The sequence below is a fragment of the Wasmannia auropunctata genome, unplaced genomic scaffold (genome assembly GCF_000956235.1).
Source record: "Wasmannia auropunctata unplaced genomic scaffold, wasmannia.A_1.0 LD336051.1, whole genome shotgun sequence".
Lineage (NCBI taxonomy): Eukaryota > Metazoa > Arthropoda > Insecta > Hymenoptera > Formicidae > Wasmannia > Wasmannia auropunctata.
The window spans coordinates 487,811-502,944 of NW_012026839.1; the positions used below are offsets into that span (position 1 = coordinate 487,811).

The 15,134-nt window shown below is 41.0% G+C and overlaps 3 protein-coding genes and 1 pseudogene across 6 annotated transcripts in view; 2 read left to right on the forward strand and 2 right to left on the reverse strand.

Moving 5' to 3' along the window:
- The window catches only part of LOC105451475 (sushi, von Willebrand factor type A, EGF and pentraxin domain-containing protein 1-like), a 14,805-nt gene extending 12,647 nt beyond the window's left edge, over positions 1 to 2,158 (reverse strand). Inside the window, exons 1-2 of the mRNA XM_011691939.1 lie at positions 922 to 2,158; positions 343 to 630 (exon numbers count right to left, since the gene is read on the reverse strand). Coding sequence (XP_011690241.1) covers positions 343 to 630; positions 922 to 1,212 — 579 coding nt within the window. The 5' untranslated portion in view covers positions 1,213 to 2,158. The remainder of the gene's footprint in view (positions 1 to 342; positions 631 to 921) is intronic.
- A 7-nt stretch (positions 2,159 to 2,165) lies between these two features.
- LOC105451479 lies at positions 2,166 to 5,392 on the forward strand (annotated as a pseudogene).
- Positions 5,393 to 5,611: 219 nt separating this feature from the next.
- LOC105451478 (protein SHQ1 homolog) lies at positions 5,612 to 9,376 on the reverse strand. Of its 2 annotated transcripts, XM_011691944.1 has the most exons (9): positions 8,918 to 9,376; positions 8,631 to 8,824; positions 8,371 to 8,534; positions 7,820 to 8,224; positions 7,619 to 7,742; positions 7,383 to 7,546; positions 7,144 to 7,304; positions 7,022 to 7,066; positions 5,612 to 6,176 (listed from the first exon to the last, which is right to left on the reverse strand). In XM_011691944.1, the coding sequence occupies exons 1-9, from the start codon at positions 9,058 to 9,060 to the stop codon at positions 6,041 to 6,043; spliced, it is 1,536 nt and encodes a 511-aa protein (XP_011690246.1). In that variant the 5' UTR covers positions 9,061 to 9,376; the 3' UTR covers positions 5,612 to 6,040. The 2 variants fall into 2 exon arrangements, with proteins under 2 accessions (XP_011690246.1, XP_011690248.1); XM_011691946.1 differs by lacking the exon at positions 7,022 to 7,066 and having other exon boundaries at positions 8,918 to 9,372.
- Positions 9,377 to 9,479: 103 nt separating this feature from the next.
- On the forward strand, positions 9,480 to 15,043 carry LOC105451477 (serine/threonine-protein phosphatase Pgam5, mitochondrial-like). 3 transcript variants are annotated; one of them, XM_011691941.1, is made up of 5 exons: positions 9,480 to 9,780; positions 10,131 to 10,309; positions 11,059 to 11,273; positions 11,381 to 11,511; positions 11,596 to 12,072. In XM_011691941.1, exons 1-5 carry the CDS (start codon positions 9,611 to 9,613, stop codon positions 11,744 to 11,746), a joined length of 846 nt encoding a protein of 281 aa, XP_011690243.1. In that variant the 5' UTR covers positions 9,480 to 9,610; the 3' UTR covers positions 11,747 to 12,072. The 3 variants fall into 3 exon arrangements, with proteins under 3 accessions (XP_011690243.1, XP_011690244.1, XP_011690245.1); XM_011691942.1 differs by lacking the exons at positions 11,059 to 11,273; positions 11,381 to 11,511; positions 11,596 to 12,072 and adding exons at positions 14,582 to 14,799; positions 14,907 to 15,043 and having other exon boundaries at positions 9,507 to 9,780; XM_011691943.1 differs by lacking the exons at positions 10,131 to 10,309; positions 11,059 to 11,273; positions 11,381 to 11,511; positions 11,596 to 12,072 and adding exons at positions 13,685 to 13,860; positions 14,582 to 14,799; positions 14,907 to 15,043 and having other exon boundaries at positions 9,507 to 9,780.
- The last annotated feature ends 91 nt before the right edge of the window (positions 15,044 to 15,134 follow it).

Sequence of the window (15,134 nt, forward strand, 5' to 3'; positions counted from 1 at the left end):
AACGCCGATTTGACAGTGGCTACAAAAACGACGTTTAATAAAATGGCTTCAGCGTCGTCATTTTATTAAAAAAATTAATGAAAAAATATTTTTTACTTCTAAAGACATGTATTATTAAAGCCTTAAAACGAATTTTGTATTACTTTTATTGTTTTCCTAAAAAAAATTCCCAAAGTTACCTATGATTTTTAGGCGGTCAAGGTGGTGTAACCCCTTAAATAGTTTATTTGCATGTACAGCATAAATCTTGCAGCAGATTGTTGAATTATACTGCAATTAATTGCACGCAGATTTTGCTCTGCAGAAAATAGCGGAAAATGCTACTGCAGGATGGATATTTACTAGCGCCTCGAGAAGCGCGCCGCGCGTGTAAGTCCCGCCGCCGCTATAGGTGATGTTGCTGAACTGTTTGTTTAGCAAGTAACATTTGTGATCGTTGGGCCCGTGCCTGGAGATCTGATCGACGTTGCGGTACACGCTGCCCCGACCGCCAAAGGTGACCAGGGCGATCCGCGCGGCCGTCGTGTCCACCGTGAAATCCGACAGGAGCTTCGTCACGAAGTTCAGCTCGCTGCGGAAGTTCTCCGCGCCGACCGAGCCGGACGCGTCCACCAGGAACACCAGTTCCACCTGATATCGTCGAATTTGAATTAAAAATCGTAAGATCCCTGATTAGGCCCGGTTTCACAATTCGCGGTTAACTCGATTGAACCGAAGTTCAATTTTTTTCTTTATCTTTTTCTAATCTAAAAATTAGAATCTAAGAATTATAGAAACAGTAAGTTAAACCAAGATTAAAGTTAATCTTACATTTGTGAAACCGGGCCTTAGAGTCTTCCTAATTAAGCCTCGCGTTAAGCTTCGTTGAGAACAAACAAAAGGAGGGAAAAGGTACATAAAATATGTCCTATCTTCGTCTACCTGATCGGTTCTATTTCGCAATTGATCTATGTGCATCTTCAGGAGGCGGGACAGGATGTCCGTTTTGCTTTTTAGCATCCTGTCGGCGCTGTCCAGGTGCTCATACCAATAACGCTGATCCTCGTTCGTCTCCTGGCTGACATTCAAGAAGGTCGAGGAGACGCTGTCATTCATACCGATCTCTAAGCCACGATCGGATTCCCCGTCGTCGTCGTCGACGCGCTCGACGGCGATATTCGAAAATAGAGAAAGCGCTCCGATTAGCAGCGGTAGAACTCTTGAAAATCCCATTGTTATGCTTTGCAAAACACCAATGACGTTAAACGATATCCCACATTTGGAAGACAAGCGTTAGAACTTTCGCTTTATTATATTCACGGTCTATTTACAGATCGTGTTCAGAGGCGAGTGGGCCACGAGCGAACGCATCTTCCTCCCGTTCTTTAGGTAACCGAATCAAGAGAAGAAGAGAAAGAGGCTTGCACGCGCATCTAACGAGAGATTCTATCGGTCGCTCCGACGTTCGGACGTCGCGTTCGCGTTCGCGTTCGCATCGTCGCAGCCGCGGAGGAAATCGAAAAGGATCGCGTCGCGGGGACTGCAGTCGGTGCTCCCTGGTTCTCTCCGGCGTATTCAAGATCGTGTAAGCACGACGGACGGAGACGCTCCGCGGGTCGGTCGGGCTTGGAGACGAGGACGTGACTGAGAGCGACGGAATCGCCGGCTGTAAAAGAGCATATAACGCACGACGCGAAGACAAGGGGGCTTCTGTTCCATCGAGTTCTTTGACGCGCGCGCGTGTCTGTGAGCGATCCACACGACTGCCCTCTCGACCCGTCGGACCACACGATCGCAATCCGATTGTATATTCACCAGCGAATAGATCCAGACATCAATTCCTATTAACGTTAATTCGCGCTGATCGTCAGACGGCCGCGTCGCGATTCGAAATCGCTCCGCGTTCTTTCTGCGCATTCTCGAGCGGCACGTGCCGTCCGATATTTATTCGCGCGCGCTCGTTAATTCTCTTTAATCGACGTAAAAAAAATTATATATATGCATATATAAGGATTTTTGTGCCGCGTTTGTCTCGTGTGTGGAAGGGGTGCTTCACGGCACGCGGCGGCAAAAAAAAAAGACGCTGTAGTTTCCGCGTGACCCGTATGCGTATCGCGTCGACGCGATTCCGGGTCAATTCCAGGTCAATCTCTCAGTTCGTCGCGCGCGCCGATGTGTATGTACACATGCGATGCACACACGTGCGTGCAGCGCGTTACATACGTAAATGCATGTAATCTGTGCGTCTTCCCGTTGAAACCACGCGCGTTACTATCGCGCCTCGTTGGACCACGCGATACGAAAATATTTGGAAGTATTCCTTCTTTATCGCATTCGGATGAATCACTTTCGGTTCGGTCGCGGCCAGGCCGAACCCCGCATTAACGTATCCCCGTCACTCCGGGTCTCCGTCCCGAGGAGTCGAACGATGGTCCGTTAAAGTCATCATTTTATTGTGTTGTGCCATGTTAGCCGCGAAGGTCGCATTCCCGGTGGTCGTGTTCTTCCTGGCGAGTCTCGCGTCGGAGGCGAGGTACCATTCCCGTCCCTCGCGCCTACTCGGATCGAGCGACGAAGATCGGTCGTCGTCCCACGAGGCGAGGGAGCACCTGCAGGAGGAACAGGATTGGCACTACGAGCTGTGTCATTTCGTCAACGCGTGGAAGAAGCATCTCGGCCATGTGAGCGTGCTGGCCTTCCTGGACCCGAGCTGGCAGTACAGCTTCCGACAGGCGGTCATGTAAGTTGCAGAGATCGACGTGAGAAAAGACGCGCGAGAAACGCTTATTGTGCGACGCATCGAAGAAAATCCGTGCTTTTTTGCCTTCTTTCTTTTTACCTTTATTTTAATTTTTTTTTTATTGATCGAACCACAGGCTGGAGCTGCTGAGCACGCGTTTGCGAAAGTCCGGTTTCCCGGACATACGGTTCTTCGTGATAAGCCCGTTCTCCGATTCGACAGAAGAGAACAAGTCGAGGAGTGAGGACGATCTCGAGATCGAGACATGGCGGGAGATCGAAGCGAAATACGAAATGGAGAGCTTCGTGGACGAGGATTTTCTCAAAGGCAACGGATCGGAGATCATTTTCCTGCAGGACGATCCGCAGTCCCGTATATGGGAGAGATTCCACGCGTCGAGGGAGCAAGCAATTGTCATCGATCGGTGAGAGAGAGAGAGAAAAGGCGGTCCGGAAGCCGATGATTCAATTGATATCAATTAAATTTATATTTGCCGAGCACGCGCGGCGTGATTGATTTGTTTTGTACCGTCACTTCCTCGAATTTATTCGCGGAACGATCGAAGTAAGCGCGTTTCTTGTAGAGAATTTAATAACGTTAGAGATATCAAAGTGAATATATAGATAGACGGATTCTTCAGTTGATTTATAAATGAACACCGTTATCTTAATTAACGCAAAAAATCTGTTGATTATGATTTTAGATGCGGAAAATTGACGTACCACGTGATAGTGCCGTGGAGTATCCTGTTCTTTCCTTACGTGAAAGCGGCTATACTGTCCACGTACAAGGAGGACCCGTGCGGCGGATGCGATGTGAGCGCATTTCTTTAAATACGACACGCTTATCTCTCGCGCAGCGCGGCCCTGATGTCGAAATAATATTACAGTAACGTGGATTATCGTTTCGGAAATAATTTTTAGCCCGCCATCTATCGAGCGCGGAATCACGAGGACCAAGTCGTGAAATTAACAAAAGGCTCCGAGGAAGAAACGTCGAGTCCGACGCATCGCGAGACCGACACTAAACCTGAAGTAATGTTAACTACCGAGAGTCTGGAGAACGCCACTATATACCACGATCAAGCGTCGTTGGAAGAACAGCGCGAGGCGAGCACCGCGTTCTCCATCCCCCTCGAGGAAATCACGAACGATACTGATCGTCCAGATCTCTCGACGGAATCGCCAACGGAGTCCACGACTTATGATCGGTATGATAATGACGCGACCGAGTTCCAATTCGAGGATACAGTAGGCACACAAGATCAAGAAGACCTGGACTTGGAAAACTCGGAGAACGGTGGTACCATTCCCAGTAAAATTGCTACGACCTTCGAACCAGACGTGCTTTCCTCGGAGAAAAAGGAATCTGATTCACCGGCGAACAACAATTCGCTTATCCTCGCGAATCACGGGGACACGACGGATCCTATTTTATTGCGTGATGACGATCTGATGGTCGGTGTAACCGAAAGCGATTCTACGTCCGCGAACGAAGAAACGATCACGATGTCGAGTTTCAGGGACGAGATTCGAGGTAAACGCGGATGACGAATAGAACGATTTCAGTCGTTTGGGCGATAATGATAATAATCTGGTGTTAATACCGTTTTAATTATTCTAACAATTTTACGAATCGTCATCCCGCAGATAATACGACACCGGAGAACGCCGAGCATTTCGGGGAGGACGCGTTTTTACCGTTACGCATAATCATGTACGCGCCGCACGTGCATAAAAACGGCAAAAAGACGAAGAAGCATACGCACTTGATTCTGAAGACCGGCGACCCCGATTATCACGGGCATGCCGACTCGAGAGTGGACATCGCGTCTCCGGTATTGCTCCACACCTGTCGCATTTCCTGTTAATTTAAGCTCCGTTATATCTTAATTTCTTGCGTTTTATTCGGGCTATTTTTCTATTGAGGTATTCGGTCGTCAACCGATAAGAATTCATTCTTTTTTATATTTATCTTAAATTTTTGATTGAGATTAAGAATTTTTCTCTCGTGAATTTCAAGGCCATCGAGTCTTCCGCAGCAAGTTCCGAAGAATACGATTGGGGAACGACGGAAGCAGACGCGGATGAAGGGAACACTAGGCAGACGTATACGTTCGGTGGAAACGAAAGCCCGGGATTGTACGGCGAAGTAGCGGACTATTGGAAGAGCTACGAAGATGACATCGCTGACAGAAACGAAACGTTTAACGATACTTACGATAACTCGACGGTAATCTCTGCAGCGCGCATTCAGCGTATAACAATTAAAACATTATAATTTTATAATTTTAATACTATAAACTATTATTATAGTAATCATTGTCGTGCATTTTTAATAGCATAATTTAACACTTAATTCCGATATTTTAAAACAAATTTAATTTTTAGACTAACTATAATGAGCAGCATCGTTCTAACGTCAACGATCACGCGACGAGTCTCTCGGAGCAGGAAGAAAGCTACTCGAATACGAGTATCACAGAAGATCCGAGTGTTGGAAATTCCACTGATCTGCATAATATCGTTGGTTCAAACACGATTGAGTCTTCCAGGCCAATTAATGCTAATAATCAGGTCAGTAGGGAAGAAGAGATGCGATACAAATTAATGGAACATTATATTTTATCTTGGATCGATTATAGATTAAATAAATAAACCATGTTTTTTATTATCATTTCCCTATTCAGTACCATCAGAATCCGAAGAAATTTCTGCCTGATTACAATTTGCTGAATATTTTAATTAATATTGAGCAGATAAAGATATTTTAGAGTCAGGATATGAGACCTAAAAGAAAATCGAGATTTGACATTCACTCGAGTATTTGTAATATTTATGAAACTTAAACGCTTGGATTCATTCGATCAGATCGAATAAATAAACCTCAAGGTTTCTTTAAAAAAATATTATTTTATTAATAAAAACATTGATTTTTTTCTGTTATTTCTACACACAATTCATATAACGTCAAAAGTTTTCAAATATATATTGTATACATATATACATTTATTATTAACGCAATTTCGTTAACATAGTACATTCGGAAGATTATTTTTAAACATCATAACATCTTGATCTTAACATCTGACTCTTATACGTATACATCACGAAGTATACGCATAAATGTAAAACACATAAAATAATGAATATTTATATAAATGTATAAAAAAATAATCACGTACGTATCGCTATATTTTATAATTCTTAATTAAAATATATGATTTATGGAAAAAGTTTAATTTAATTTAATTTAATTCGTCAGATTATTTTACGTCATGTAACAAGTGAATGATTATTTATAGGAGCTATCAGTTTCTTTTCATTCATTATATTCATTTGGCTCATTTAAGTCATCAGAATCTAGACTGGTGCTACTACTACTGCTGCTGCTGCTGCTGCTTGACGTATCGGAGTCCGTATCACTGCTATCCGTTGAACTCGAACTGCTCGATAATCTACATTTATATACAATGATTAAAAAAAAAGTATGAAATGCCTTGAAATAATTAGTGTTATGAAAAATGCTTCAATCATGCATATTATTAAAACTATCATTCCCAGGATTCTTATTATCCAGATATCTGAGAACTCGGATATTCAGGTTCAAATACTATTTGGATCGAAAAATTCTTCGGCCAATTGTCACCAATGAAAACTTTCGTAAACTTTTAGTTATTTAACCTTTCGACTCCCAAACGAAGCGATCCGTTTGTCCCTCTTGGGAACTTATATCACAAACTTATTTTTTTTAATAATAATCTAAGGTGACTCATTTCCAAATTCTGGCATCACTGCTTCAACCGCCGGAAAAGGAAGGAATTTGTTTTTAACAGAAAATTATAATCTTATACACCTTGGCCGTCAACATATAAAAATAAGTGCTCAATAAGAATTATGACAATCGTGTTTACAGCTCAAAATAAATAAAAAAATAGGACATTGTATTATATTTATACAATAATAATTTATTTACTATATTTTAATATAATTTTAAATATAAAATATGAAGTTGAAAGGTTAAGTAACAAATCTATTGCAAATTTGAATTATCAGACTTTTGATATAATGAAAATTTGTTTCGAAAAATCCAAACAGCAATTACACAGAGTATTATATACAGTAGTTATTTTATACAACATGTAATAAAAGAAGTTAGATATTATGTTACATTAATCACCGAGTAAAATATAAAGAGAATATTAAAAAAATAATAATAATAAATAATACAAATGGCCATTAAATATAGATGGCGTTAAACAGCGATTGTTAACAATCAAGCCAGATATATGAAAATACTTACAAATACTTAAAAAATTTGTGGTTAACATGGCATACATTCTTTGGCCTTCAAAACAAAATTATACAGAATATGTAGAATATTACCGCAATAAGAAAGTAACAGAGCAGTAATTTTCAACTCACGTCTCCTGTGTGCTATCAGACTGATTCGCGGACATTGCTTCGAGCTTCTTGGCCATGTTATGAATACTATTTTCTATGATGAGATCCTCCTCTTGAATAGTACGAGCTGCCACTTCCAGTTCCTCTAAATCGAATCCCATACTCGCTTTGGTTGGATGAATCTATATAAAATAAGAATTTAGATGGGCAGGTGAGGCGTGCCAGATACGAATAGTGAGAGAACTTTCAAGAGTACTCACGTCATTTAATGCAGAACAAAGCGATTCTATTACGCACTCGGGTAACGTTTGCAGCCAAATTAAAAAGTCCTTTATGTACAGTTGGTTCAGTATGTACCTTGGTTCGTGCGAAGTATTGAAAAGACTGTGTATTTCACAGAAGCGTTTAATAATGTATTTCTTTCCTGTACAATGAAAATATTCAAAATAAATAAAATTGTAAGTGTAGACATTTTGACATCCCAATTTATACTGACCTAACGACAGAACACCTTTAACGTCTTCGAATACTTTGACAGAAATTTCCCAGTGTCTGTAAAGTGGGTAGCAAAGCGCTCTTCGAATACACGCTCTTATAACTTCTTCTAGAGAAGTAAAACTCTGAAAATATGTAATAGAAATTAATTCGTATGCACTCTTTTTTTTTATGGGAAAAGTTTGCTGATCGATAAACTTACCTGGAACCAACATAACGTAGAACTTAATTTATTGATGTTCCAAGCGCTTTCTACATTATTTTCCCCAAACGTTGTTCGATAATTGAAACAACTGGCGTACAAGATGTCGATTAGATTAAAACATAATTGCTTTTGGTCTTCATTATTTAATAAATATTCTTTGTTTGGAAGTTCCTTTAGCAGATCGACCTCGGCTTCGCTGAACGCGATTTGATCTTTCTGCAGGGTCTCCCATTCCGCCTCAAATTCTAAGGGTGGCCCAGTGAATCGTAGCTCCATTAAATCTGCTACGTAATGTTCGTCGGAGAAATCTTTTGATTCACGTTGTTCTCGCAAAGCTTTTCTTTCTGGCTCAGGAGTTACGTCAGGATTGGGAAGATCTATTATTTCCTTGAGCCACGCTGCCTAAATTGGGGAACCAACACACATTACTGACAGTATAATTAATTTCATATTGTGTATAATTAGAGCGGAGCATTAAAACAAAGTATGGAAGATTTATGCACTTATAATAAAATTTAATGACGTCAGAATAGATTATAAAAACGTACCTCAAAGGCCAATAAAGCTCCCGATACTCTATTAGCAAAACCATACTTTGGGCCATTCAAAAGCTTTGGCATGTTTTCACCAGAATCATCCTTGGGTAAGTTATTTGCAAAATCACCTATGTCATTCGTTTCGTTTATATCTGCCTTAGTCACGGATGGATTACCTATAACATTGGGAGGAGACATGGTGTGTGCCGGTATTGCTTACGCGATGTAATTGTATATCACACTTTCACATTTCGTATCCTTGTGTAACTTACCAATCACTTCAATGTTAGGTATGACAAGTACGCTTTTGTTTTTCGGCGGCGCCATAAGGCTTGTTATCATCTCCAAGTTCTCAAAGTGCTCCCCTTTGTTCACCTTGGAGAAACGAAAGGTAAAGTCACCTTTGTCGCAGTCGTAGGAACCGGAGGACAAATCGTTCTCCTCTATCTTGCCCGGCAGCTGCAGTCTGGAAAAATTGTTCGTCAAGCAATTCAGAGAATATTCGTCGAGGAACCGCCAGACGAATTTACCAAAAAAAAAAAGAAAAAAAAATATTCACCTGAGAAAATACGGAGTGGAGGAGAACAGAAAGTCCGTCCCGTCGACGGACACCTCCGCGTCCTTTATATTCGCGTACGGAGCGTGGATGATCATCGTCACCTCCTCGTCGTTCTGCGTGAGCTCGAAGCGTGGAGTCAACATCTCGTCAGGTCTGACAGGTTCCCCCGGAGTGTTGCGAAATTACTTATATACGGATACCTGCAGTGTCTTGCACAACGTGCGAAGATAAATATAACCGGACAAGCGGACGGCTGTGAAACGGCGTTCGACAGGAAGAGCGAGAGGACTTAAAAGCGAGGGATTAACTTTGTTTCAACGTGCGACGGATTCCCACGTGTGGCGGACATTTAATTCGCTCGATTTCGATCGTCCCGAACCACGCATACCCACACTACCCGAGGTCAAGAGCAATACTTGAGTATGCTTGAGTACTGACAACTCGCGACGCGCGACTCCATAGATAACTAGAAACACAACACAGGAAGTGACGGAATCAAGACGGCCTGCGGAAGTGACGAAACTCAAGTCGCTTGAAGGGTCGAACAGGGATAGGATAGGACAGAGTCGGGTTAGGTTGCCGCTGGTCGCCGACTCGCCGCGCCGTTTGGACGAGACTCGAGAGCGACGTTGCTGCGTCGAAGTTGTTCCGAGTTCTTCCCAGTTATCCCCTCGTCTCCGTGTGTACGTGAAAATGCCGGCAGTCTCGCCTTTGTACAAGTGGGCCCTCGGACTCGGCGCGGTGGGCGGCTCGATAATCTATTACTACAGCACGCACGGCAACGTGCACGAGCCGTTGCGCGTCCACAACTCGTGGACGACGAATTACACGCCTTCGGTGAAGTGGGACCACAACTGGGACAGGTGAATCCGCGTTGTGTCTGTTTGTCTCTCCCCGTCACGCATGAGAGACGTTGGGAGCGGAAAGTAAACTCGGTCGACTCGATCTACAAAAAAATTGTTGGAACGAAATTTCTTGTTATACAATTCGTTCTCGCTGATTTAATGTTTTTTTTTTTTTGCCATATATGAAATATAATATTAATAATTCCATCTATAAATAAAATTACATTTAATCACAGTAATTGTTAACGAAATGATACAGATATTACTTGATAAGCTAATCGCTGATTAATCAAAGTTTGCTCTAAGTCGTTGTTTCAGAAGTGAAAAAAAAAAGAATGGTAGTTATGTTGCGACGTTTGCGTTTACAGACGGGATCCAAAGAGCTTGGTGAAGCCGTTAAAGGTGAAGGATGAGAACGATGAGAACAAATACAATGAAAAGTTCGAGGCGATGAAAGCAAAGGCTGTGCGACACGTACTCTTGATTCGCCATGGGCAGTATCACACGGATGGAAAGACAGACGCTGAGAGAGTGCTGACTGAACTTGGTACGATGGCTGGCATACTTTCTGTACAATCCAGCATTGAAGAGTAGCATACGGTTGTCCTAATATATGTTGCGCCATGATTTCTCGATCTTTATTTTCGATATGTATCACATCTCGAGAGCTTTCTCTCCGCATAATCTCTGAAGCACGTGACGTTTCCTTTCCTAATATTTAGCGCCGCTTATTTAATGAATCACATTTATTTCATTACTGATGGTGTTTTGTATTTGCATATAGGTCTCGGGTTAAAGTTCCTGGAGGTTCACAATAATTTGCCACCGTAACACCGGCAAAACCACACAATTTCCAAAGAGAATGTTATGCGAATTCTTCTACTATAGCACTCCCTAGGTGTTGCTACTCTAGGATAATACGCTTTCTATCTACTTACATCTTCCATGACGTTGCATTGGAAGATGGCTAATAAGTTGTCTTGCGACAAGTATGTAATAATTCGTGATACCCAGTTCTCTCTATGTTCTCTCATCGCACATGTCCAATATAATTAACATGTTACGCTCTACTAAAACTAGCGATGTTTCCGAAAGTGTGACATCGATATTCTTTCATTGCTTGCTATTATTTCTCTGAACAGGCTTGTGACGCAAATTATTGTGTGCAACTAGGCTTTTTATTTAATTTTTTTTCCTTCACTGTCCCCTAATTTCATGCTTATTTCATGTAAATATTTAAGACGTGACACGCGCAAACATTACTTATAAAACTATGCCTATTTTGTTGCTATAAAGGCAGAAAGCAGGCTGAAGTAACGGGAAAGAGGCTAGCGGAAATAAACTTGCCGTACTCGCTCGTAGTGAGATCTACGATGACACGCGCTCAGGAGACTTCCAAAATTATAGAAAAGACTCTTGCAAACGTGCCAGTTGAGGATGACAGCTTGTTAATCGAAGGTGCGCCTATACCTCCGGAACCGCCCATTGGTCACTGGAAGTCTGAGAAACATGTGAGCGGAATATAACCGATCGCGTTTTTACGTTATCGAATATATTGAAAAAAATTTTAAATCGGAATTCTCGCAACGCATAATAATTCAGCCTATTTATTTTCCAGTTCTTCCAAGATGGGCCTAGAATAGAGGCAGCATTTAGAAAGTATTTTCATCGTGCGGAACCTAGTCAGGATCGTGATTCTTATACCGTTCTTGTATGCCACGGGAACGTCATCAGATACTTTGTTTGTCGGTAAGATTTTCTCTTCTGCAGTGTTAAATTTAATGATGTTCTCTCTGTCGCATGTATATACATGTCTTTCGATTTTCCTTTAAGGGCGTTACAGTTTCCACCAGAAGCATGGCTACGGATATGCTTGAAACATGCAAGCATCACCTGGCTCTGTATTCTTCCCAGTGGTAGAGTTACCCTCTTTTGTCTAGGAGATACAGGGCACATGCTACCACAGGATATAACATCTAGCTAAAAATGCACGGCTTGTATACGCGACGATATACGTATATAAATGATATCTCATTGATAAGCATATGTACAAATCGACGTACTCATATCATCGCAGAGATAATGTTTTTCACATGGCTTTTCACATGGCTTTCACGTTGGATGGAATTGTGTGCAATTGTACAGATGTGCGGAAGAGAGGCTGAATTTTTCTAAAAATATTTTTAATAAATATGCTGAGAAATGGATACACATCGACTAAATAGAATTTTAGAGAAAGTTATTCCTGAATAATGCTTGTGTAACTTTTTTAATAAAAGAAATACTTCATGCATCTGAATATATATTATATATACATGTATATTTTTTTCTTCTTTTAGCTCAGCTAGAATATCTATTTAAATTACAAAAATCGTCATTTGAGCATTTGGATTGTATGTATGCGTGTTTCTAAATATACTTGCAATTTTCTAATATTATAAAATAATTTTCTCCTTAATTTTCATTATACACATTTTTACAGTTTGAGATCACATCTTTTTTTTGTATAATTTTTACGATTGGAGTAAGATCACATTATGGTCGATACAAAAGTAAAATGGCTATTGGTATTATACAAAAAATTATGTAACCATGTATCTATTGGCGTTATCCTACAATTATAAGTTTTGTTTCACGTATGCCTGTAATTACATTCGGATCGAATGCTCTGCGCAGAATGGCCGAGCTGTAAGGGATTATGCAGCGCTTTCCCTACCGGGATGCGTTCAAAAATTCACGGTATATCATTTTATCTTTGTTATTCACCGAATGTTAAATAAGAATAAAATGATATCTAGATGCACCTGGGCGAAATTTCTGAACGCAGCCCCGAGCGGCCCGAGCACCGTCTTGTTCGCGTGAGATTGGTCGATAGTATTAATGGCGCTACGGCGCAAGCGTATCGAGACTCGTACTGGGCGCCCGATTGGTTGAGGAGGTGAGGGCGCAGGCCGACCGCCAACGTTGCCGGGTAATCCGAGTGTTCCGAATGTACCGGCCAAGGAGATCCAAAGGGTATGAAAAAGAAGAGTATATCAGCCGGGATTGCCGGGAGAGATCGTCATTGTTCAATCGTTGATTGTTGTAAGGACTAGAAGTCGTGGTGACGTGGTCCGTGGATTTGTGCGCGAGCCACGGACGATTGAGGTGGACGTCTGTGGCTGAGTGATTCAGTAATCTAGAATTCTAGAATCTTCGCGACGTTTTAGTTCTTAATTTCCGCTTTAATATTTCATCAAGTGACTTAGTAATTCATCACACCGTTTAAGAAATAGAGAACGTGCGGGGACTCAGCAATCTCAATATTCCCGATTTTCCGCATCAGTTACATCAACACGCGACATAAGTATTGCATCATCCGACTTTGAGAATCTTAGCGTATAAAACTTCGCCGAAGGGTAGGCCCATAAGAAAAAAAAAGAAGAGAAGTCATGTGAGACGAGCGACTGTAAAGCACATGGCACAGAAAAACGTAAAGCAGTAAGCAAATCTACCAATCACAGTAGAAAACATAATTAAGCAATAATCTTACATTCTCTACTGTGATTGCCCATTCACTTATTACTGCTTATGTCTTATTGCTTTACGTTTTTTTTATGTGCTATGAACTTAATAAAGTGAGACAAAGTACGAGTATCTTCTCTTTGAATGCCCATCCTGACTTATAGTTTTTGCCAAGGTCTTCCTTGGTTCTTTATACATAGAATTTCCCGAAATATTCCTCGGTTGCCACTCTGGCCTTACCTTACGTTATTTTATTTTCCTGACTGTTGCATACCGTGAGACGGTTTCACCAAATATTCAAAATCTAGAATTCCCGTACGTCTTACATAACGAGATAATCAAAGTCAGTTTGCTCAAAGTCATTGTCTCAGAAGTGAAAAAAAAAGTGATAGTTATGTTGCGACGTTTGCGTTTACAGACGAGATCCAAAGAGCTTGGCGAAGCCGAAGATAAAGGACGAGAACGATATGAGTTCAAATAAGTACAATGAAAAGTTCGAAGGGAAAGCAAAGGCTATGCGATACATAGCCTTGATTCGCCACGGACAATATCACAAGAATGGAAGGATAGACGAGAGAGTGCTGACTAAACTTGGTATGATGCCTGGTATACTTTCTGTACGATCCATTAAAGAGTACCATACGGTTGTCCAAATCGTCATATCATGATTTCTTGATCTTTATTTTCGATATGTATCACATCTCAAGAGCTTTTTCCCTGAATAATCTCTGAAGCATGTAAAATTTCCTTTTCTAATATTTGGCGCCGCTTATTTAATAGATCACATTTATCTTGTTATTGATGGAGTTTTGTATTTGCATCTCGGATTAAAGTTCCTGGAGGTTCACAATAATTTGCCACCGTAGCCGGCAAAAAAAATCACACAATTTCCAAAAAGAATGTTATACGAATTCTTCTAGTATAGCATTCCCTGGGTATTGCTGCTCTAGGATAATACGCTTTCTGTCTACTTACATGACTCGCATTCGAAGATGGCTAATAAGTTATCTTGCGACAAGTATGTAATAAAATTCGTGATACCCAATATGTTCTCTCATCGGACATGTCCGATATAATTAACATGTTACGCTTTATTAAAACTAGCGATGTTTCGAAAGTGTGACATCGATATTCATTGCTTGCTATTATTTTTCTGAACGAGCTTATGATGCAAATTATTGTGTGCAACTAGGCTTTTTATTTAATTTTTTTTCCTTCACAGTCCTCTAATTTCATGCTTATTTCATGCAAATATTTACGATGTGATAAGCGCAAACATTTCTTATAAAACTATACCTATTTTGTTCCTATAAAGGCAGAAAGCAGGCTGAAGCAACGGGGAAGAGGCTAGCGGAATTAAACTTGCCGTACTCGCTCGTAGTGAGGTCTACAATGACACGCGCTCAGGAGACTTCCAAAATTATAGAAAAGTATCTTGCAAATGTGCCAGTTGAAAATGATAGATTGTTAATCGAAGGTTCGTTTAGCCCTCCGGAGCAGATGCCCTTTGTTTGCTGGAAGCTTGAGAAACATGTGAGCAGAATATAACTGATCGCGTTTTTGCGTTATCGAATATATTGGAAAAATTTTAAAATTGGAATTCTCATATCGTACCATAATCCAATCTACTTATATTCCAGTTCTCGCAATATAGGCCCAAAATAGAGGCAGCATTTAGAAAATATTTCCATCGTGCGGAACCTAGTCAGAATCGTGATTCTTATACCGTTCTTGTATGCCACAGGAACGTCATTAGATACTTTGTTTGTCGGTAAGATTTTCTCTTTTGCAGTGTTAAATTTAATGATGTTCTCTCTGTCGCATTTATCTCTCTCTCTCTCTCTCTCTCTCTCTCTCTCTCTCTCTAT